Source organism: Hyaena hyaena, unplaced genomic scaffold, assembly GCF_003009895.1.
Source record: "Hyaena hyaena isolate Hyena2069 unplaced genomic scaffold, ASM300989v1 scaffold_79, whole genome shotgun sequence".
Classification (NCBI taxonomy): Eukaryota; Metazoa; Chordata; class Mammalia; order Carnivora; family Hyaenidae; genus Hyaena; species Hyaena hyaena.
Genome location: NW_024080711.1, coordinates 1,344,658 through 1,369,130, shown reverse-complemented (window position 1 = coordinate 1,369,130; position 24,473 = coordinate 1,344,658). Strand labels below are relative to the sequence as shown.

Here is a 24,473-nt window from a genome sequence, read left to right as displayed (position 1 = left end):
AGCGAGCTCCAGCCTAAAATCTGAGCTTGACACTTTAGCTAGGAGCCTGGCAGAGGCCCACATGGATGACATCACTCCAAATCAGGTCTTTAGCAGCTCTGGAAATTTATGACCTGTCAAAAGGATCCCATTCTTCCAGAAGGGGCAGTTTAGTAAAACAACTAAAGCAAACAAAACTGACAGGAGGCCAAAGAATTCATAAACCAAGTTGAAATTACATCAGAAGCTGCTTAAACTGGGTAGCACAAAGAATGTAAAATACAGCTCCCCTGTTTCTTTTCACTGACACAGAGGATGTACACCTGAGAAGGGAGCACATAAACTGAATTTATTTTGTAAAATAATGTTGAGTATTCACTTAAAGGATTATTTCACTATCATTAATATACACAAAATGTAACTGGGACAATTTTTAAATTCAGATCTCCTGGCCTCTCTGATTCCATAGCTCGGGGACGGGACCCTGGAATCTGTAGTTTTACCAAATGCCTCAGATGATATTTTTGTAACCAGATGAAATTGGAAAGCAATGATTTAAAGGATTTCTTGGAGATTTCTATTATTAAGCATGGTATACAGAAAGACAAAAGCGTATTTATTAGGCACACATGTAATTCAACTTTTTTTTTAAGTCAATCCAAATTCTTATCTTGTCATTTAGCATGTTCTTATTTTTCAATATGTTAACTTTGCCTGTGTATTAGTTTACTTCATTGAAAATACCAAGCTAGTCAAAGCAGACTGGAGGGTCTCACGTCTAAACACAGTGGATACGTCTAGTTCCCTAAGAGATGCAAATTTGCAGAAACTGAATGAGGGCAGGAGGAAGGCAGGAGAGGCAAGCTTTATTTTGTAGGATAACGCGCAAGGGTTGAGACAGTGGCTGAAGGATGGTAGGTTACATTAAGGCAGGGTGGGGCAGCAAGCACCATCTGTACTCCATCCCTCTTCTCCTGTTCTAGTTCCCAGGAATCTTCTAGGATGTGTGTACTTACTCATCTCTAAATTAAGGAGCATACAGAAGTTAGTCCATTGTGGGGAAGAGAACACTAGAGCTTAACCATTAGACCGGTGATACTTGGGGAAAGAGATAAGACTGATGCTATTAGCTTATTATTTACTCACCTCTCCAGTGCCACAACCATTTATAATTGTCTATTTTTAAATATACAGATATCCAGACTATTAAGGAGAGAATTGATTGTGTTAGTTTACTTCATTACCATTATCTCTCTGTCTCTCTCATGTACGGCTCCCTTTCTGAATATGCCAAGGACTCTCCCACCTCAGGGCCTTTGCATTTGCTCTTCCATCGACCCGTACTCTTGCCCCCAGTATCTCCAGTGCATCTCATGTGAGAGGTCATCCCTGACCACCTTATTTAAAAATCACTCCCATTATTCTTCATCTCTTTGGTCTGCTTTGCTTTCCTTCATATCACTTATCACTCTCTAATGTGTTATGTATTCCTTCTTGACTGTCTGTTTTCCCTCCTACTAGAATGTAACCATGATTAGGGCAAGGACTCTGTTCTATTCGCTAGTGAATCTCAATGCCAAGATCAAGGCCTGGCACTCGAGATACATTTGCTGAATAAATGAATGATTTTTAGTGGTTTGAGGAAGATACGATTCCTTCTTAATGTTTGTGATCTTAAAATACATTTTATATAGCCACGTGGAAAGAAACATGCAGGTATAAAACTAAAGAGTAGAAAGTTAATGAAAATGTTTTCTCCCATTACTATCATCTCGTGTGGTATAACTTTGAGCAATTTCTGTTTCCTTTCTGGAATAATGACCAGACATTTTAAACCACAGAGAATGACTGAAAGTAATTGTCCTAGACAAAAATGAGGTGAGTAGGAAGAAGGATAGATATACCATGATCTGATAAATACATTATTATATTTTCTTTGTGACTTTTAGGCACTTACCAGGTATCACCTTAATTAAAATTATGTGTGCTCGTGTCTCACCTTCCACAAGAGTGTAAGCCCCTTGAGGATGTGGCTCACCTTGATACATCTCTTTATTCTCTCATAATGCCTATCTGAATGTGTTACAAAAGGTTGGTAATCAGAAAACATTTGTGTAATGAAAAGTACCTGTGGATATCAAAATTATATAATATTATATCCTCTCTGAATATATTTTGCATATTTTGCAGCAAAAAAAGAGTCTAAATCTATCATTGCCTTGCTAGAATACACAAGCTTGTTGACAATGATCATAAATCTTCATAAAATTTAAGGAGGAACAGAGAATCTTCAAATATGTACATAGACAAGCTGTCCTAAAAATACTTTGTTTTAATTAGTGATAGCATCAACATTACAGAACATAAAAAGCAGAACGTTTCAATCTGAAAAGTCCACAACCATAAAATAGATGATGCTACTTCAGTTCAGACTTGCTAACTGGAATTGTCGTCCTCTGCTAACCAAAAGATTACCTACAGTTAGATGGGTTTATGGAAAAATATCCAGTGTGTATTCTTCTAGGCTACTTCTAGAAAACTAGAAGAAAACTACTTCTCTGTGGATTTCCCATGAAGCTGAGAAAGCTCAAGCTTCGGGACTCCGCCTGCTCTTGCAGGAAGCCCCGAAGCCCCGGTAACTTGCTCTCCTGCCCTTTTTATTAGAGCCCACACCCCCACCCCACCTAACACACACAATGGCATATACTTCAGGCCCGAGAAACCCAGACCCACCCCTGCCGGCCCTCCATTAGAATACGAACATTAAGAAAACAAAGGCTAGAGTTCCCAAAATTAATCCCAAGTATCGTTTATTAATTTCAAGCATTTCTCAAAAGCCCAAGCAAAGAGAGGCAATTAGGGCGCAACAGTCTTTCATGGGTGTCGTTCTTATTAGCATTACTTTTCCCAGGATACAAAATTATGTCTTGGAAACTAGATAAAAGCTACTTTCATTAAATATAAGCAATCCCAAATAGTTATTATCCATAAAAATTAAGTAATGCATCGTGCTGCACTTATTTTCATTACTAAATAAATCGTTTGTAGGCGCGAGTTATAACAGGTCAAAATAAAAATCGACCCGTTTTCCACACGAATTCATTTCGAGTCATGTTGCATTACAAAACTAGGCAGTGCAACCAACTGTTAATCGTGTGATTTAATTAAGGAATTGCAGTTAAGTCGTATCCGATTTGCAACCATTTTTGACACGAAGATCAAAACAATCCAAAAAGGTCTGCTGTCATCCCTGGCCTCTGGCTACTTCAGTTTTCAAGCTCGAGTACTGAAAGGCTCCAGAGAAAATGTGTGGGGAGGATGTACTCCTACAATCACACACCTTCCTCTCCCTACCCCCACTCCTACCCTCTTCCAGCGTTTAACACCAGCTCTTCCCCTCTGCTGCGCAGCAAGCAGTCAGCTCTTCGTTGGTGGGTTAATCGGCACTAACATCTGGTAAAGGGTTTTTTGTTGTTTTGTTTTGTTTTGTTGTTTTTTAAGTACGACAGCCTGTGTTGTTCGATACGCCTACTCTACCAGCGGCTCTACTTTGAAGATGGCCCACCCCTCCACCCCTGGACAGGTCCTCTGGGCACAGCCGGGGCCCGCTCGGGGTCCGTCATCGTGGGACTGGCCGCGGGCCACTTCGGGAGCCGGTCCGACGGCCTCCCGGCGCGCGGTCCCGGCCCGGGCGGAGACACCCTCAGGAAGGTCTCCTTGAAGTGGCCACAACACAGAGTAAAGTTACCAAACCGAAAGGTGGCCCGTACGCACTTCCAAGAGGACTCAGCCAGTTCCCAGCCCGGGACGCGCCCGAGAGGGGGAAGGGAGCGTCGCCACTTAATCCCAAGTAAGGCCGCGGGACCCACCTCCGGCTCCCTCCCGCTCCCGCCCTCGGCCCCACCTCCCCCTGCTAAGCACAAAGCCGTCCCGGAGGCAGGGGCCAGGCCTGCGGGAGGCCGCCGGGACGCCACTGGACCGGGGCCCGTATCCCCGCGATTCGGGCCGCGCAGGCCGCCGATCCCGGGCGAGCCCAGAGCTCCCGCCCCGGACGGAAAGGACGCGCTTGCCCGCGCTGCCTCCGAGGCGCGGGAAGCCGGGCCCCGCCGCCCCGAGCCCTCCGAGTCCCCCCGGGAAGGCCCGGCGCGACCCCCGCCGCCCAGCCAGCCACGCCCGAGGTGGCGGCCGCGGGCGACGAGCGCCGGGGCCCAGGGCTCGCAGGGGCGTGCGCACGCCGGCCGGACGTGGGTCACCGACAAGTCGCAGGCGGCCTTTCCCGCCCCCACGGAAGTGCAAAATAGGGGCCTCAAATCAATGCCCCTCATTTCCGTAGGGCCCGGGCCTCCCGCACCTGCGCGAGGCGACCAAACCCCGCGGGGGCGTCGGGGAGGGGGGCGGGGGCCGGAGCCCCGCGACCCCGGCCGCCGCGCCCCGCGCCCCTCGCCCCGGCCCGGGGCGCACACGCGGGCGCGCACACGCACTCTCCTGCCCCAGTGCGGGAAGATGGCCGTTTCTGCTCCGGTATAAAGGCTCTTTGTTGCGCGCACACAAAAGCAGCCGGGACCCGCTCTCCTCGCAGGCCCTTTGCACACCTCGTAGGAACTCAGCTCAATTTCCAAATGGCCTTAGAAGCCTGAAGCGGTAGGAGCAACTAGAGGGTGAATAACAGGCCGCCCGCCCTCAGCTACCAAAACCTCTGTCAATATGCAAGTGTTCGCCCTGGGAGACGGGAGCTGAGACCATTCGCGAGGGAGGAAGAAAAGAGGAGAACATACTGTGACTATCAAGGCCCAAAGGGGGTATTAAACATTCACATTCTTGTAGGGTTCCTCCCCTTAACCGGGGTAGAAACACAATCTGGAAAAGTCTGGATACACCAAAAAGAAAAAGAAAAAGGAAAAAAAAAAAAAAGAAAGAAAGAAAAAAAATACCAACAATAGCAACTAAAAAAAAAAAAAAAACCACCAAAAACAAAAACATAACAAACCAGTTGCCATCAGCCCAAAGTGGTAGTAGCAGCAGCCGGCGCGTGTGATCCACTTACTTGTCCGACTCTTGTGACATGTTTGATCCAATGAACTCGCTCCCCTTTTCCTGGAGCCTCAGCCTCTGGTGAAACTGGACTTTCAAGTCTGTGCAGGTGAAGGTGTGTGAGAGCGCCCGAGATGGCAGAACAAGAGCTACAGGTAATTCTGCTTTTCCGTCCCCCCTCACCACTCTCGCTCGCTCGCCCGCTCGCGCCCTCACCTAGCCGGAAAGGTGGGATAAGGGGGGGGCCCTCACATGGGGCCCGAGCTCGGAGGCGGCCGGGCGGCGCGGAGTCCTCCAGGAGCGTGGCAATGGGCAGCCACAGAGCAGAAAGTGGCGGACTTGGGCGGCCACAGGTAACTTTCTCGCAAGGAGCTGAATTCTTTCACTAAAGGATACAAGCCCGAGGGACGAGCTGCGCGGTGATTGGCTGCAGAGCTGCCTCAGGTGAGCTGCCATTGGCAGAGGCGCGCTCAGGTAAGGCCCTTCTCCAAGTGCAGGTAACTCACTCCGTAGTTTACCTGAGTGGAGCGGCGGCACGCTTGCAGTTCTGCAGCAGCCCGTGGGAGCTGAGGGTCATTGCTAGGAGTAGACTTCACGCGACGCTTTCCTTCGTCCCGGAGGCCCCGCCGGGGGTGGGGGGCGGGGTGGGGGGAGCAGGAGGAAAAGAAACACTTGCCACCTCTAGGGATTGTGGGTCGAACGGAAGGCCTAAAGGCGAGCTGAACCCAGGTACCCCGAGCCAACCGAACCGGAGTCAAACGCGCAGCACAACCGCAGGGCTTTGAACACGCACTTGAAGAGGACTTTTGACGTTGTCAGAAGAGTGAGGGACTGAAGTTTACTCTCCGCGCCGAGGGGGGGAGAAAAACACAAAGATTGCTGAGTCTGTTGTGTAATTGCATTTTTAACATTCTTATCCAGAACAAACACTTTTCGTGTCCCGATGTGTAAAAGATACCAGGGAGATTACAGATTTTCACATAGGTGAGCATCCTCTCCTGAGCTGGGCAGATGGCCAGTGGCGTGGTTTTGATGAGGTGAGGAGATTTGGGGTGAATAGAAGCTAAGATGGCCCAGGCCTGCCTCTTCTATCGCAACTCTAGCCTGGGATTCCAGAGCTGCAAACAACCGCCGAATCCCTTCTATAAACCTGTTGTCATTTGACGTTTCCAGGCAGGCATCAACATTTACATTGTAATTCAATAGAAGCAGAGACTACAAAGGTGCTTTATCCTTCCAGCTTAATATGGTTGCTATGGAAACAATTCAGGATGAAACTGACTTTTTTGTGGTTCTCTTTCGCCTGTTTGGGAACACCAGTTATCAAAGGTTTAATTTATAACCACTGTTCCTAAAGAAATATTTGTGAAAGTTCTGACAGGAATCTAGTCCATACGTATGAGTACTAAAAGTAAAGAGGGCATGGAAGGCATATCATATTTTATTTCAGGTTAATACTAGGTTGCCAGAGATGATACGCAACTTCTATTTTAATGTTTATGGGTCAGATATCTCCTGAAAATTACATTATGAGACAAGGTTTGGTTGTTCCCTGTTTCACGCTCAGCAAGTGAACTTCAAAATTTTATTCTTAGTTTTTAAACACAATATAAGCATACACACTTTTTAAAGGTAATGTAGTATTTTAAGACAATGCAATACCCACCTCTTCCTTACCTTCTTAATCTTCTTTCTAGAGACATCCACTATCCACTTTTAGCTCTCTCTTCTGTCATTGACCTTCCCATTTCTTTTTTTTTTTAAGGTTTTATTTATTTATTTTTTTAATTTTTTTAATGTTTTATTTATTTCTAGGAGAGAGAGAGACAGTGTGAGCAGGGGAGGGTCAGAGAGAGAGGGAGTCACAGACTGAAACAGGCTCCAGGCTCTGAGCTGGCAGTCAGCACAGAGCCCGACGCGGGGCTCGAACCCACGAACCGCGAGATCATGACCTAAGCGAAAGTCGGACGCTTAACCGACTAAGCCACCCAGGCGCCCCTTAAGGTTTTATTTTTAAGTTATCTCTATACCCAACGTGGGGCTTGAACTCATGACTCCCAAGATCAAGAGTTGCATGCTCTTCTGACTGAGCCAGCCAGGTGCCCCAACCACTCCACTGCTAAATCATTTAGACTGCTGTCTTTGGATTTATCATTTTAGATGTTGCGCTTTGACTGCCCGTTGCCGTTAGATAAGGATTTAGCTCTTTCAAACCCCATAATTTCCCCTTCCACTCTTCTTCCAACAGAGCTCACTCACAGTCGAGGGCTACTAAGTAGCTGGTGACTATGCAAATACCAGTCACAACAGAGCCAATTAGTGCACTGTGGTTGTTTTCTTTCTTATAAAGCCTTTAATCTGTTTACTTAGTTTGTTATGCACACATCCTTATATTTTTTCTACAACATATCTATCAAATGACTATCAAATTTATTTTCCAAATGACCAAACAATCCCATTTCCACCCCCCCCCCCCCCACCCCCAAAACATTCCTCCAAAAGTTCACTGTCCTCCGGCTCCAAGGAGATGAATTTCTCTCAGGACCCGCTGCTTAGCTGTCCTCCGGGGACATTTCTTCATCTCCAGAGCACAGACCCCATTTCTCTGTCCTATGCCTTCTTTCCTGGTTACTGCTTCATTTCTCACGGTGCACGTCCCAGTCCCAACCCAAGAAAAGGTACAGAAGGTAACACTTGAAATGGTTCTATTCAACCCTTACTATAGATGGAACACTTGACCAAGTGTAGGGTTCTGACTTGAAATTCTTCATTAATAAATGGATAAAAGTTGCGCTTTTATCTTCTAATATCCAGTGTGTCTGTTGAGAATCCCAGGGCCAAATCAATTCCCATTTCTTTGTGACCTGGAATTTGTCTTTCTAGAAACTTGTTGAAGAGGCTCTTTATTTCTAATATTTTGAAATGTCATCATCATGCTCCCTAGTTCTCTAGTATTCTAAAATTTCACCATGTGGAAGTCTTTCATCAAATGTCTGCAGACCCTTGACGCTCCTTTCATACTTCAGAATGAGGTCATAAAAACCACCAGAAATGATGCTTAAGGATGAGAAGGTGAGGGCTTGCTGTATGGTCACCAGGTGAAGGCTCTTTGTTCTATAGGCTCTTCTTTCCTTTTGGGTCCTTCAGTTTCTCAGGAGAAGTATCTGCAGTCTCTTGCCTGAAGTGACATTCACCTGGCTGCCAGTATTCTGGAAGCAGTTCAGGGGAGGGGGTCCAGGTGAGTCACAGTTTACCATGCAATTTTTCATGTTCTTTTCTTTCCTGTAGGTGCCTTACTCCTGCCTTTCTTCATGCCCGGTGTACAAGTCTCTGCTGTTTCTCCAGCTGGAGGTAATCACCCGGCTGCAAGAAATGGGACAGGAGACCTGAAGATCTAACAACTCCAAATGCCCACATTCCCTCAGGCCCCAGTCTTTCCCCTCGTCCTCACTTCTGGGATCCTGGGACCTCTCATCAGCATCTTCCTCTGATGATCTCTGGACCCAGGGCACTCTGAATCGCAGTAGCATAATCTGGGCTTTTTCTGTACTGACCTCTAGGATGACACGAGAATGTAGCTTTTGCTGTTCTCTTAAGCCAGTTTCTACTGTTCCATCCACCCATCTTCCAGAATTGTACTGAAATATATCTTTTGCAGATGATCCCTCCTTCAGCCCCTTTGTTCCTGTGTATTTATTTTTTATGTTCGTTTATATTTTTAGGAGACAACTAAGATAAACAAGTGGGAGTCAATCCGTCATCTTTAATTTGCAGCTATTTACCGAATTATCCAAAAGCTTTTATCAAACTGTCCCATAGTTCTTGATGCAAACAAAACCAGCATTTATGGCCAAACCTTTCTTTGTATTGGTCCATGATGGTCAAGATTCCTTTCTTCTTCTCCAACATTATTCAGTCCCCAACCTGGTGACTGTTTATATAGTGGTTGACCACTGTCTTTACCCGGAACAATTAGCACATAAAAAAAAAAAAAAAATGAGCCTGGTATTTACCACAGTGCTCATCACAGACTGAAAAGTTTCAGTACAGTGTAGGGTTTGGTGGTCACTTTCAGTGGCACCACAAAGTAAATTTTCAGATAAGAATCTAGTGATAAAAAGGTATTGCTTTTACACCAAATCATTTCATTTATAAGATTAAAGTTGTAGGGGAGCCTAGGTGGCTCAGCTGGTTAAGTGTCTAGACTTCAGCTCAGGTCATGATCTCATAGTTCGTGAGTTCGAGCCCCGCGTCAAGCTCTGTGCTGACAGCTCAGAGCCTGGAGCCTGCTTTGGATGCTGTGTCTCCCTCTCTCTCTGTTCCTTCCCCATTCATGGTCTTTCTCTCTCTGTCTCTCAAAAATAAATAATTTTTTTAAAAAAAGGTTAAAGTTGTAGTTAAATTCCCAGGCAAGAAAAATGGAATTGTTTTTTTTATTATCATTTTAATAGTAATCTTTAGCATCTGTTATGATGACTAATCACACTTCCCTAAAGCAAAATGTTTAGCACTAGATACTAAATTGTTGTTTTATTATGGTGAGTCTATTACAGTGAGGCTTGGGGCGAAGGATGCCACTTCTGCAGCATCTGGGCAGAAACACCAAGTTTTCAAGGGCTACAGTTCTAGTCAATCAAGTCTGGCCACTGCTTGTTTGCCCGCTACACATTATCACACAAGGGCCACTACAGCACGTCTGTTATGGAACCTGTTGCAGAACTGTGGTCTTCTGCACTATAACAACCCGGACTTGTATGATTGGCTGTTATCCCCAAGAAGAAACCTTGGGAACAGTGAAATGTACCTGGATGTCTACATTTAAAATCAACATAGAGATTTATAACTTAGCCAACTGAGCGGTCAATAGCAGTTTTCTTGCAGTTTGGGGGCACTTCTGTTTTTCACAGTTGCATGGATATGTATATCTGCATCGACATTTACTGCTTCTGTGAAGGCTCTTGAACCAGTGGTGTGGAATTCAGCTAATAGTCAGCTGGGGTTTGCATGCTTCCTTCAGGAAAGCAAGTGTTTCTGTTTCTTGGGCTGGCCATTAGTCGCTTCAGTAAAACTCATGGCCTTGTTAAAACAGGGTGCACGGAATACATGTGTTTACTTCTTCCAGTCATCTCACTGACAGAGGAGTAAGAGAGGAGATGAGGAGGTTAAAGATGACAACAAAATCAGGGAAATGGAAAGTGACTGCAGGAGGAAGAAGTGATTTAGCTGGGCTGAGAAAGATGACCCTGAGGATCAAGCTGGCCATTAGTCACTGTAGGACCTCATAAAGGCAGAGCAATCAGTGCAGCGTCTGGGTGGTTCAGTCGGTTGAGCATCCAACTTTGGCTTAGGTCATAATCTCACCACTCATGGGTTCGAGCCCTGCACTGGGCTCTGTGCTGACAGCTCAGAGCCTGAAGTCTGCTTCAGATTCTGTGTCTCTCTTTCTCTGTCTGCCCTTCCCTGACTCGTGTTCTGTCTCTTTCTCAAAAATAGATAAAACATTTTTAAAAACAATAAAATAGTTTTAAAATTTTAAAAAAGAGTGATTTTAAGAAAAACAGTACAGAGGTGAAATAAAGATTATATAATTAATATATAAGATATTACAGTCATGAACAGGAACAGGAAACTATTTAAAAACAATGAAACATCATCAGTGAACCAAAATGAGTTTGCAGACATTAAAATGTAAAAGCTGAAATAGATCCTTTTAGGCTCTAAGAATCTAAGATAGAATCTAAGAAACCTCCCAGAAAATAGAATAAAAAGACATCAAAATAGACAATAGAAGAGAAAAGATAAGAAAATTGCAGGATCAGTCTGGAAAGTCTGATATGTGACTAACAGGTGTTTCAGAAAGAGAAAATGGAAAAAAAATATTGGAGAGAAAACTTGTAGAGGAAAGATAAAATACTACTTTTGAGAACTTAAGCATATGAACCTTCTAATTGATTTGACCACTAGTACTCAGTACAATGGATTAATGACGTAAATTGAGGCAATTATGATTAAATTTTGGGCTGACCTTTCCAGAGGATAAAAATAAAATGAAATGAGCAGGAAAACTACTCAGACATAAAGGATCAAGAATCAGAATGTATTAGCTTTCTCAACAGTACTTCCAGCGTGAAGATATTAAAAGCAATACCTTTGAATACTGAATTCTATGCCTAGACAAGTTATCAGTGAAGTATAAAAATAGAATAAAATTCCATTTCAGAAATGAAGAGTCTCAAAAGTGCCTCCCATACACCCTTTCTCAGAAAATTATTGAACAGTGTGCTCCATTAGGAATTAGGAGAACAAGGCAGAACCAAGAAAGAGATGGTCTTGAGACTCAGAAAACAGAAGAGGCAGTTAGAGGGAGGTCAGAATAGTGGCTTTGTAGCGGACTCAAAGAGAGTCTCTTTCAACAGAGGTCTCTGGGTGACAGTAGGGGTGGAATCCAATGATTACATTTAACATTGTGGAAAGTTGTACTGAGAAATTCTTTGAGGATGTGGAAAGTCTTAGCAATAGATACAAAGGAAACTAAGTAACTAGCATTCAGTAGATCTAGGGGGAAAGAAATTATAGAAGAATGGAAATCTTGGTAATCTTAGTACGTATTTGGCTTGACAGCAAATAATATTCATATGATCATAATAATGGAATTGCTGAATGATAGTTTATTAAAACCGGTGATAAAACTCAATCAGGAAGGAGGAAGATAGTAGTGCCACGCAGGTGAGGAGGAAGTGGAATGTTGGGACAGATAGTGATGTCATCATCTACCATAATAGAAAGTCAATAGTTGTTGCCTAAGTCTCATAAATCAAAAACTAGCAACATAAATATTGAGTAAGGAATGCTTTGAGCTTCTAGTAACATTAAAGCTGATTAACAGTGGCTTAGAAAAATAAAATTTAGCTTTCTTCACTTCAATTTTTTTAAGTTTATTTATTTTGAGAGAGAGAGCAGGGGCGGGGCAGAGAGAAAGAGGCACAGAGAGAGAGAGGGAGAGAGAGAATTCCAAGCAGGCTCTGCACTGTCAGCACAGAACCCGAGGTGGGACTCAATCTCACAAGTCGTGAGATCATGACCTGAGCCAATATCAAGAGTTGGTTGCATAACCGACTGAGCCACCCAGACACCCCTAGTTTTCTTCACTTTAAAAAAACAAAAGATCTGAAAGTTATCAGCTGCTTACTTCAGTTCTGATGCTTAATTCTGGAATCTCTGAGATCCTCTGGTCTTTTTCTTGTGGACACAGATGATCTCTTCAACATTAGCCATTGCATCAATGTTTAAGGCAGTAAGAAGGGGAAAGAGATGGTGTCATCTTCAGCTATGCCATGAATCAGGACAGCCATTCCAGCACTGATGTTAGAAGCCTCCAGTGCCTTCATGTCCTCATCCAGAACTGGGGTCACACAGTCACCTCCCTCATGCAAGAGTGGCTGGAAAAATGGGTATTTAGCTTTCCCAAACCCTCACATGAAGGCAGGCAAGAAAGGAAAAAAATGGAAATGTATTCTGGTCAGCCAATCAGCATATTATTTAGAAATATGGAAGTAAATATTAGAATTTTAAAAAGAAAGGTCATTAAAAAAAGGTTGCATCTTAGGAGTAGGATTGGACAGTGGAGCCAGAGTCAGGCATGGATTGCTAGTTTTCAGTAGCAGTATTACATTCTATATTATTACTTAATATAGCTAGTTGGCTTTTAAGCCTATGAATATAGTTTTATACTCATATACAACTTATAGACATATATCTACTTGTTTATATCATTTTAATCAAAATAAATTTTAAAAATAAAAGTACCAATTGCAAACATATCATGTTCCCTCTTGCCCAGGGTCTTTGCATTTACTATTCTATCTCCCTAAACTTTTGCTCTCTTTTGTCCCGCATCTAACTAGCTCCTAACTTCCCCTTAGATCAGTGCTTAATCATCTCATCATCAGGGAAGACTCTCTGGCTCTCCCAGATGGGATAGGCATACTGGGAAGATACATTTCTCCATTACTGCTGTAACAATATGCCCCTCTTCTTGAAAGCACATGTCACATTTGTAATTTCACATTTACTTGAGTGGTGTTTGATCATTGACCATCCCCCTTCACTAGACTCTAAGCTCCAGGACAGAGATTATGCCTATTAATAGGCTTATCATTGTTTCTCCAGAGCTTAACACCTTACCTACCATTTAGTAAATATTTGATGAATGAATAAATGACAAATACTCAGAATTATGAGCATCCTTCCCATTCTACAGTTATCTCATGGTTGAGAGACTTCAGTTGAGGGAAACACTGAATTGAGCACCTTCATCAGCAATGTTGAATGTATAAATGAATTCCATGAGCATATATGGAGTACCTTCTATATTCCAGGTGCTGAAATGGATTCCTCATTTAATTTTCAGTAGTACTCTATGAGATAAGTAATTACAATAGTTAAGAATGCTTTCAACAGCAAACCAAAGAGAAGCCAGCTAGCAGGGGCTTTTACCCAAGACTTTTATCTAATCTTGCATGACAAGAAGTTAGGATGAACAGGAGGAGGCAATTGGTGTTATTAGATTGGCAACTCCATAACTCAGAGGTCTGGATCAGTGTCTTTGTGCTTATCTACCTCTCAAGTAAAAAGTATCATGTCTTCACACAGCTGAACTTAAAACCAGGATAAAGATAGACAAGGCACTCACTTCAGGCATGAAAATCTTTCCCAGAATCCCCCATCAAGTTTTACCTTATTTCTCGCTGGTCAGCAGTGGGTCACATGACCAGTTTAGATCAGGAGCTGGATCCACGTTGGATCCGTCAGGAGCTGGATCAAGGAAATCTCCACTCAACGTTCAAATAAATAAGGGTTATCTTAGCAAGAAAGAAATGGAAGACTCACTTGTGGTTAAAAAGAAAAAAAATCAATGAATACAACAGTACTGATAGCTTCATCATACAGATGATAAATTTGACCTTCATTTTGGATTAGGTAGGTAGCAGATCTGGGATTCCAATCTAGATCTGCCTGATTCCAAAGCCTGCACAATGCCACTTCCTAGTCTTGAATGTGAAGTAGTTCTTCCTGCATCAAAATGTGGTAGTTTTCATTAGGAATGACTTCATAGAAGAAAAATACTTTAGGAAAGGTTTTGAAGGAAATAACACAGATCGATTTGACGGATAAAATGAGAGGATAGTTGTTGGGTATTATGTTAATACTTTCACTCTCGTATAATAATGATTTTAATGTATCCCACTGACCATGAGAGCATCTCTCCTGCTTTGGGGAATTATTATTGCTTCGATGGTCTAAATGAATTATAAATAAACTGAAAAGAGGCGACATTTACCCAAGGGAAAATGCCCAAATGAGAACCCAGAGACCATGGCTAGGGCTATAGCAGAACAGAATGTTCTCTCTGAGCTTTTTAATGAGGCATGCTCACTGTTGATGCTTCAATATACTCTTGAAAATGTCTGAACCTGGAAAAACATATTCAAATAACCTAATATGACTGTTTCTTCCCTGTTTGAAAACCTTGAACAATTCCTCAGCATACATAGGATAATCTAATCTAATCTAATCTAATCTGTGAATTGAGACCTACCCCAACCTGACTTCATTTGCCTGAATCCATCCCCGTGGTCTTCTGCTAAGAAAGCCCAAGCTGAGCATGGTCTGATGTGAGATGTGCGGGGCTACAGACTAGAGGGAACTGTCCTGTCTAAGCCTCGGAACTGCAAAACCATAAGTATGAGCAGAGCCATAAACCAGGAATGAAAGTCAGGAAGTGGAGCAAAAATGCCAGAAAGGGTATTTGGAGGAAATGTAAGTGGGCCAAAAGAAGGTAAAGCTAAGTCATGGATCCAGAGTATCAGGCCAAGACATAGGCATGATATGTCTAGCTTGATATCCCAACCCAGTTGGGAGAATTGAGATTCAGACACTAGAAAATTTAGGACAAGTCTGTAGCATCTGCTTAATAGGGATGATTTACTTGTATTATCTGCCCTGATCATACAGCTCCCTCCATTCCCTGTGTCACATGGTCTCAGTTCTTTCTGGGTGGTTCTGGCAGAAAGCCCTGAGCTTTTCCAGAGTACTGTAGAGAGAATCGGCAGGTCACTGTGGCACATACTGGCCGATGCCCTACTCAGTATACTAGGTTTTGGAGAAAACCAGAGGATAGTATGGTTTTCACTGTACTTTTTTTTTTAATATTTTTATTTATTTCTAGGAGAGAGAGAGAGAGAGAGAGACAGCGTGAACAGGGGAGGGTCAGAGAGAGAGGGAGACACAGACTCTGAAACAGGCTCCAGGCTCCGAGCTGGCAGTCAGCACAGAGCCTGACCTGGGGCTCGAACCCATGAACCGCGAGATCATGACCTAAGCGAAAGTCAGACGCTCAACCTACTAAGCCACCCAGGCGCCCCTCACTGTACTTTTTCCATCTCCAGTTGCAGAACGTCAGGCAGAGATGTGCATGAAAAGAGGGGAAGGAGGTGGTGACTAAGTTGAGATGGTCCAGTTCAACAGGAAGGAGATGGTCATGGGCTCTTACACTAGAGGCAAAAGCCATATAAAGGAGGATTTCTGAGGCCATGACTGGTCCCCATGTAGCAGTTTTTCAGGTTAGAAGAGGGTAGATTTGCCAGGAAGAGAGTCCTATAGTATTGGCCAATTCTTATGTTCTCCCTAATTCTTAGGCCCAGTTGTCATATATCATCAGAAAATTTCTTGAAAATCTCTGCTCTATAGCTCCTTCTGGCTCCTGTGGGATACTAAGTGTTAAAAATGCCCTAGGACCTCACTTCATAAAGTGAAGACACAGATCAGTAATTTTGGAATAACCTGAGGGCTTATTAGGAATACAGAGTCTCGGGCCCCTGAATTGAATCTACATTTTAACAAGATTTATATGTAGGTTAATATTTAAGGAGCACTTGTTTAGAGGATGGAGATACAACCATGAGTGGAAGCCATATCTCTTGGGGGTTCAGGGTAAAGAAGTATAGTTGATCCTTGAACAGCACAGAGATTAGGGGTGCTGACTTCCTGTGCAGTAAAAATGCATGTATAACTTTTGACTCCCCAAAAACTTAACTACTAATAGCCTAATGTTCACCAATAGCCCTAATGATAACATAAACACATATTTTGTATACTGTATTTGTTATACACTATATTCCTATAATAAATTAAGCTAGAGAAAAGAAAATGTTATTTAAAAAATTATAAGGAGAGCTAATACATTCAGAGTACTATGCTGTATTTACCAAAGGGGCACAGGGTGGCTTAGTCAGTTGAGCATCTGACTTCGGCTCAGGTCATGATCTCATGGCTTGTGGGTTCAAGCCCCGCATCGAGCTCTGTGCTAACATCTAGCTCAGAGCCTGGAGGCTGCTTCCGATTCTGTGTCTCCCTCTCTCTCTGCCCCTCCCCTGCTCATGCTGTCTCTCTCTCTCTCTCTCTCTCTCTCTCTCTCCTCTCTCTCTTTCTCTCTCAGAAATAAATAAAACATTAAAAAAATGTTTTTTAAATCTGCATAAGATGGACCTGTGCATTTCAAACCTGTGCTATTTCAGCATCAACTGTATAATAGATTGCTGTAAGTACATTGTAATCATGGTCCAGGTCTGTTGCTATAGAAAAGATTCCTCTTCAAAACTCACTTGAGATTATCGATGGATGAAACTAATATGAAGAATGGTTAATGAGAAGTTTAGAATGAGCTATTTGGTGGTTGCCACCTAAACCGTTGGTCAGTCTTAGCATCACTAAAAGTAGGACACCAGTCACTTCAGGCCTACATAGACTACAAAGTCTATGACATGACCTTTGAGGTGTTATTGCCTAAAAATGAAACAGAGTCTTATCAAGCCTCAGGAAATAAGGAAGATAGGGAAACAAATGTAATGACACCCGAAGAAGCCAAATAGACAAATCTAGACTACTTCCTTAAGAAGTAGGCTTTCTTATTGCAACAAGTCAATAACATGAAAAAAAAAAAAAACTGTGAGGTAAAGAGAGGAGGAATCTGCATTAACACAGATTTAAAGGACAAACAACTAAATGTGATTTGTGGACCTGGTTTGGATCTTGATTTAGACAACTAACATTTCAGAAATGTATAGGGAGATATGTAGAGGTGCAGTTATCTGAAGTTCGCTTTTAAATAGTTCAACAGAAGGGGGTAAAAGAAGCGATAAAGCAAATGTGGCAAAATTGTTCGTAATTATTAAATTTAGGTGAATGAGTATGAGAATTTGTTGTGTTGTTTCTCAGCCTGCTGTGTGAGTTTAATTTTTTTTTATCAGCAAAAAAAAAAAAAAAGTTTTAAAGCAACAAAATCCAGAACTCAGTTTCCGTATTTGTCCAGCTGCTATCCTGTAGGGAAGGGTGTGGTCAGGTGGAGGTGGGTATGGAGGGGCTTCAACCAGGTCTTTCAAGAACCAGAATATGTGGAACCAGCTGGGGTCTCCATGCTTCATTGGCCTCTGAGTGGGTAAGAGCTTGGGAAGTCTGTGTGTGTGTGTGTGTGTGTGTGTGTGTGCGTGCGCGCGCGCGCACAGATGCACATGCACATGCGTGAGGGGGGCACTCAATTTGAAAATACGACATTAAAGCAAAAAATGATACAGCTCTCTGGGGAGCTGTGAGAACTAAGCTAAGGATGAAACTCCTAAGGACCAGGTTTGCAGCAGGGAATTCCTTTCCCAAAATACCAGCCGAAGCCCAAACCAAGGAAGCAAAGGGAGCAGAAAGACACTAGATGAGAAAACAGGTTCCCTAAAGCCAGAGAGGTCCCCAGAAACAAGGAAGGCTCATGAATTAATATGGGGCAATTTCATGGTCAGGCCCTGGAGTCAGAGATAAAGAGAAAGAGTAAACAAGACTTGGGGAAAACAAGGCATTGTTTATCCACAGAAAATCAGGTGGGGCTTATCCCAGCTCCTTTAATCAAGAGAGAAAGAACATCAACTTACTTTTCTCAGTTTTCCCTTCTAACAGTCTCCTTCATCAACTCTGCTCTAGGCAAACCGCTGTGCACATTTTGTCTTAGATACTCACTGCATTTTTGAGTTGCTGTTTAAAGCAGTTTAACTTAAATACCTTAAGACTGTCAGTGTAGACAGCCAGCCTGGCTGCCTCAGTCGCAGAGCACATGCAACTTTTGATCTTGGAGTTGGGAGTTTGAGCCCCACATTGGGCATAGAGATTACTTAACATTAACTAATTAGGGGGATGGCTGAGTGGCTCAGTCAGTTAAGTGTCCAACTTGGGCACAGGTCATGATCTCACAGTTCTTGGGTTCGAGCCCCACAACAGGCTCTGTCCTGACAGTTGGGAGCCTGGAGCCTGCTTTGGATTCTGTGTCTCCCTCTCTCTCTGCTCCTCCCCCACTTGCACTCTGTTTCTCTCTCAAAAATAAATAAACATTAAAAAAATTTTAATTAATTAATTAGGGGTGCCTGGTGGTTGAGTCAGTTGAGCAGCCAACTCTTGATTTTGGCTCAGGCCTGATCTCAATTCGTGGATTCCAGCCCTGCCTCCAGCTCTGTGCTGAGGTTATGGAGTCTGCTTGGGATTCTTTCTCCCTCTTTCTCTGCCCCCCCCCAAAACAAATAAATAAACATTTTTAAAAAAACTAATTAATTAATTTTCTAAAGTCTATTTATTTACATTTGAGAGAGAGAGTGTGTGCATGGACATGTGCATGTGCATGGGATCAAGCAGGGGAGGGGCAGAGAGAGAAGGAGAGAGAGAATCCCAAGCAGGCTGCACACTGTCAGCACAGAGCACAAGGCAGGACTTGATCTCACAACCCGTGAGATCATGGGCTGAGCCAAAATCAAAAGTCAGATGCTTAGCTGACTGAGCCACCCAGGTACCCCTAATTATTTAATTAAAAAAACAAAAACTGTCAGAGTAGGAATAAAAAGAGAAGGAAGAAGAAAAGTGATTGCTCTTTATTTTAAGGATTTTAAAGAAATAGTCTTCTTGGGGCGCCTGGGAGGCTCGGTTGGTTGAGCGTCCAACTTCAGCTCAGGTCATGATCTCACGGTTCGTGGGTTCAAGCCCCGCGTCGAGCTCTGTGCTGACAGCCAGCTCAGAGCCTGGAGCCTGTTTCAGATTCTGTGTCTCCCTCTCTCTCTGACCCTCCCCTGCTCACTCTGTCTCTCTCTCTCTCTCACACAAATAATTAAAAACATTTTTAAAAATTTTTAAAAAAGGAAATAGTCTCCTTAAGTTTCCACCAGAATCATAAATAGTCCAGAAGGAAGACATCCCCAGAAATTATCCCAGCATCTTAGATTTAATCTTGTTTTGTTTTTCTCATTCTGTAACTTGCTGCCACATATTTTCTGTAACAATGGTGTGCTCAAAGTCAGAGCTGCCTGTATTTTTATGGCATGTAAGGCATTAGTAGGCAATTCTCTGCTTTAAAAATGCCTTTGACATTTCAATAGAAGCAACTCCTATAACAGTTTTAAGAAGTTTTGTTAGTAGTTTTCAATACGCAAGCATTTTTAGGTGAAACAATGGTATATTAGTTATCTATTGCTGTGTAACAAACTAGGCCAAAATATAGCACCCTAAAACAACAAACATTATCTCACTTGGTTTCTGAAACTTAGGAATCCATGAGCCGGTCTGCTGGGAGGTTCTGACTCAAGGTCTTTCACGAGGTTGTGGTCAAGCCATTAGCTGGGTCTGCAATCATCAGAAGGCTAGAGGATCTCTTTCCAAGTTCACTCCTGAGGCTGTGCCATGGACTGTTGGACAGAGGGCTCAATTACTTGTCATGTGACTCTCTCCACAAAGATGTCTGAATATCCTCAGGAAATAACATCTGGTTTCCCCTAGAACAAGTGACAGAGAGAGAGAGAAGGAAACAGGAGCCTTAGCATTTTTTATAACCTCATTCTGAGAGTGGTATACCATTCCTTCTGCAGTGTTCTGTTGGTCACACAAACCAATCTTGATGCAGTGTGGGAGAGAACAGCACCAGGGCATGAATATGAGGAGATGGGGATCATTGGAGCCATCTTAGACACTGCCTTCCACGCATGGGTAATTTGTAAAACTTAAGGAAAAACAAACAGACTTGAAAAACGAATGGACAGAGTAGACCCACACATCTTCATTTACGACAAAGCTATATGCAGTGTGGTAGGGATAGGACAGTGTTTTTAATAATAGAATCTGGGCTAATAGGATATCTAAATTAAGAAAGGAAGGAACTTCCTACTTCACACAGGACAAGTTAATTCCAGGTGGATTATAATTTTATTATAATTTTTAATTATTTTAAATTTAAAAAAATTTTAATGTTTATTTTTGAGAGAGAAAGAGAGAGAAAGCAGGGGAGGGGTAGAGAGAGAAGGCGAACAAAATCTGAAGCAGGCTCCAGGCTCTGAGCTGTCAGCACAGAGCCCAGTGCGAGGCTCAAATTCACAAGCCAAGAGATCATGACCTGGGCCAAAGACAGTTGCTTAACCAACTGAGCCACCCAAGAGCACAAGCAGGGAGTGGAGCACAGAAACAGAGAGACAGAGAGAGAATCTCAAGCAGGCTCCACACAGAGCACAAAGCCCAATGTGAGGCTTGATCCCAAGACCTTGAGATCATGACCTGAGCTGAAATCAAGAGTCAGACACTCAACTTACTAAGCCACCCAGGTACCCCAAGAGATTGTAATTTTAAATGTTAAAAATAAAACTATAAGCCTTCCAGAAGACAACACAGGAAAAATACCTTCATGACCTTGGAGTAAGCCAAGAGAAAGAAAGAAAGAAGGGAGGGAAAGGAAAGGGAAGGGAAGGGAAGGGAAGGGAAGGGAAGGGAAGGGAAGGGAAGGGAGGAAGGAAGAAAGGAAGGAAGGAAGGAAGGAAGGAAGGAAGGAAGGAAGNCTTGGAGTAAGCCAAGAGAAAGAAAGAAAGAAGGGAGGGAAAGGAAAGGGAAGGGAAGGGAAGGGAAGGGAAGGGAAGGGAAGGGAAGGGAGGAAGGAAGGAAGGAAGGAAGGAAGGAAGGAAGGAAGAAAGAAAGAAAGAAAGAAAGAAAGAAAGAAAGAAAGAAAGAAAGAAAAAAAGTGAAAGAGAAAGACTTGTACAAATCCATAAGAAAAAGACAGTCTAATGGGAAATGAGCCAATAAACTTGAATAAGCAATTCCAAAAAGTGGATATTCAAATCATCAATAAACATAAAAAATATACTCAAAAATCCTTGTTCTTAATATTTATTAAAACAAAGGCTTGTAGAAGTTTTATACACGTGTGAGGACATTGTGTAATATAGGTGTGTATGCACTTCTCAGAATGATTTCAAATCAGTTTTATAGGAAAGCTTAAAATGTTGTATATGTCTCTTGTAAAAGGTAGTTTTTATTTTGGATTCTGTAATATTTTATTGTTTCCACAAGAATTGAATTTTTTTTCCTGGCTGTTATATCTTACCCCAGACATTTTGCCTTTCTAATTGGACTAGATATTTCTTATTTCAGCTGTTAGCTGTGTTCCCCAATTGGTAGGATTCACAAGTATCCACCAGTCTACAGAACGTGAACTCCAGGTTAAAAAATAAAAACAGTGAGAATGGGCAGATTCAGAGGGAAAGAAAAGTTGAGGGAAAGAAGTCTGAGTGGAATTCGCCAGCTTGGAATCCGGGAGATAGTGTGGGTGAGTCACCAGGCGCCTGGGTTGCCCCAGGGCAAAATGTAAAATGGGTCCTTGGCCGGGACTAGCCCACCATACCTACCCACTGTGTTCCCTGCTCCAGGCATCTCAGCCCTGTGAAAGGAAGACAGCCTGTCCCAAAAAAGGGCCCCAATCCTGGCCCCTACAAATTTCATGACAAAGATAGTTTGTGCCCAACCACATTAGGAGCTCCTTAATGCCTCTGATAATGGGCAAATGGGCAGCCCTTAGGGAAGTAGGGAGGAGTCTGACCAAAAAACATATGTATTTTGTTGATTTGTTCAGTGATTCTGTTTGAAGTAAGGCAGTACTTTTTTAATAAAATTAATTAATTAATTAAAAAAATTTTTAGGGGTACTCAGTTGGTTACGTGTCCAACTCCTGATTTTGGCTCAGGTCATGATCTCACAGTTTGTGAATTCAAGCTTTGCATCAGCCTCTTCTCTGACAACATGAAGCCTACTTGGGATTTTCTATCTCTCTATCTTTGCCCCTCTCCATGTGCATGTGTGCCTTCTCTCTCTCTCTCTCAAAAATAAATAAATAGGGGTGGCCAGGGTGGCTTAGTCATTAAGAGTCCGACTTCGGTTCAGGTCATGATCTCACAGTTCATGGGTTCAAGCCCCGCGTCGGGCTCTGTGCTGACAGCCAGCTCAGAGCCTGGAGCCTGCTTCTGATTCTGTGTCTCCCTCTCTCTCTGATCCTCCCTTGTTCATGCTGTCTTTCTCTCTCTCAGAAATAAATAAAACATTTAAAAAATTTTTTTAAATAAATAAATAAACATTAAAAAAATTTTAACTGAAAGTTCACATAAAAATCAGGTTTCAGCTTCTTTTTAAAAGTCATATGATCTAGCAACACTGGGCAGTAATGGCCCCAAGTGAAGATAGATGCCTTATGTCAGCTCAGCTCAGCCCCTACCACACCTGCATCTCCACAGTCTCTGGCCAGGCATCAGTTGCCATTTCTAATCACCCTTCTACTTTTTTTCTAACATTGTTTTCAGCTCTTATGCCTTTAGGATATATGAGGAGAGAAAACAACCTTTAGACTGAAAGGGCCACCTATTTTAAGAAAATTGTGAGAGACTATTTCTCTCTGTAAATCAAGAATATTACTTTGTTTATTCTGTAAAGAATGACTGTATCTAAAGAATACAAATCAATATTTATTATAAAAAACCATAAAAGAACAAGAATAAGTGAGACAGTATGGGATGAAAACTTTGCCAAACTGTCATCTTTATAATTGAGAGGGACACACTTGAGGTCAGGGCTTAATGGAAGAACCAAAATGGGCCTACAGCCTGAACTCCAGAACTGCAGTCTCCTGGGGTCCTGGGCCTGCAGACTGACACAGTGGAAAAGCACAGGAAAGGCCGTGCTCCCTGCAGGCAGATATTGTTCAAGAGAATGAAAGCAAGCAAGCAGCCAAACAACATGTCCAGTTTATTTTCCAAAATTTTCAAATCAGTTAAGTGACTCTAACATTACCAGTGATGTGTTATATTGGTGAGTGCACAGGTGTGAGCAGTACCCTCTAGTTACCTGTATTAATGAATGATGGCAGTAAGAATTTGGATGGGACCAAAGAATCTTTAGTCACGGCAGCCATGATGGAAAAGATTTGGTGTTATATCCTGTGCAGTATAGGCTACACTGATAAATTTCATTGTATGACCTCTGATGGGGTCCTTGTGAAGGACTATGTGAATGTCAGACTTGCTTCAAATCTTTTTTTCTTTAAGTTTACTTATTTATTTTGAGAGAGAGAGAGCAAGCAGGGGAGGGGCAGAGAGAGAGGGAAAGAGAAGGAACCCCAAACAGGCTCTGCACTATCAGTCAGTGTAGAGTCCCCATGCGGGCCTTAAACTCAGGAACCATGAGATCATGACCTGAGCTGAAACCAACACCTGGATAACTAAGCGACTGAGCCACCCAGGCAATATTTTATTTTGTTTTTGAGAAAGAGAGAGAGAGAGAGAGAAAGAAGCAGAGAGAAAGGGAGACAGAGGATCCGAAGCAGGCTCTGCACTGACGGCAGAGAGCCCAATGCGGGGCTTAAACTCATGGTCATGACCTGAGTGAAAGTCAGACACTTAACTAACTGAGCCACCCCAGGCACTCTGGACTTGCTTCAAATCTTTTTTTTTTTTTTAATTTTTTAAAAATGTTTTTATTTATTTCTGAGAGAGAGTGAGACAGAGTGAGCAGGGGAGGGTCAGAGAGAGAGGGAGGCACAGAATCTGAAACAGGCTCCAGGCTCTGAGCTGGCTGTCAGCACAGAGCCTGATGCGGGCTTGAACCCACGAACCGTGAGATCATGACCTGAGCTGAAGTCAGAGGCTTACCTGACTGGGCCACCTAGGCGCCCCTGGATTTGCTTCAAATCTTAATCTGTGGTGGTAATATATTTACATTCATGGAACATACAAATGGAAGCTATTGAACTGCAGTAGAACGTGGCAACAAAAGCAAAATATGCCAATGCTGAACTAATTCAGGGATGTAAGGAAAGGTAAACGTTTGATGGTTCCCACAAAAGAGGAGTGAAATGCTACCTACTATGTACAGACAGCCTTGTGGAGTCTCTTCTCACCCTAGAGAATGTCATTCTATGGACTGGGTTTCTATAGCACTTGGAATTCATGCTTATATTAGTTAGGACTCTGAGCTGCAAGTCCTTGAGCTGGTTATGCAAGCAGGAATACATCATTGGGATCTAGGGGTCACACAGAATCCAAAGATGGAAGTGCACATAGGTCACAAAAGGT

General features: G+C 42.9%; 1 protein-coding gene and 1 long non-coding RNA gene across 4 annotated transcripts in view; one reads left to right on the top strand and one right to left on the bottom strand.

Annotated features, from left to right (window-relative positions):
* The window catches only part of GRHL2 (grainyhead like transcription factor 2), a 170,802-nt gene extending 165,363 nt beyond the window's left edge, over positions 1–5,439 (bottom strand). For 2 of the 3 annotated variants that reach the window (XM_039233823.1, XM_039233824.1), the window contains exon 1: positions 5,024–5,439. In XM_039233823.1, coding sequence (XP_039089754.1) covers positions 5,024–5,043 — 20 coding nt within the window. In that variant the 5' untranslated portion in view covers positions 5,044–5,439. The remainder of the gene's footprint in view (positions 1–5,023) is intronic. The other variant, XM_039233825.1, reaches the window with a different exon arrangement.
* LOC120232853 lies at positions 5,412–8,672 on the top strand. The gene is made up of 2 exons (XR_005528662.1): positions 5,412–5,484; positions 8,299–8,672. It is a non-coding gene; the product is annotated as an uncharacterized LOC120232853 (long non-coding RNA).
* Positions 8,673–24,473: the final 15,801 nt, after the last annotated feature.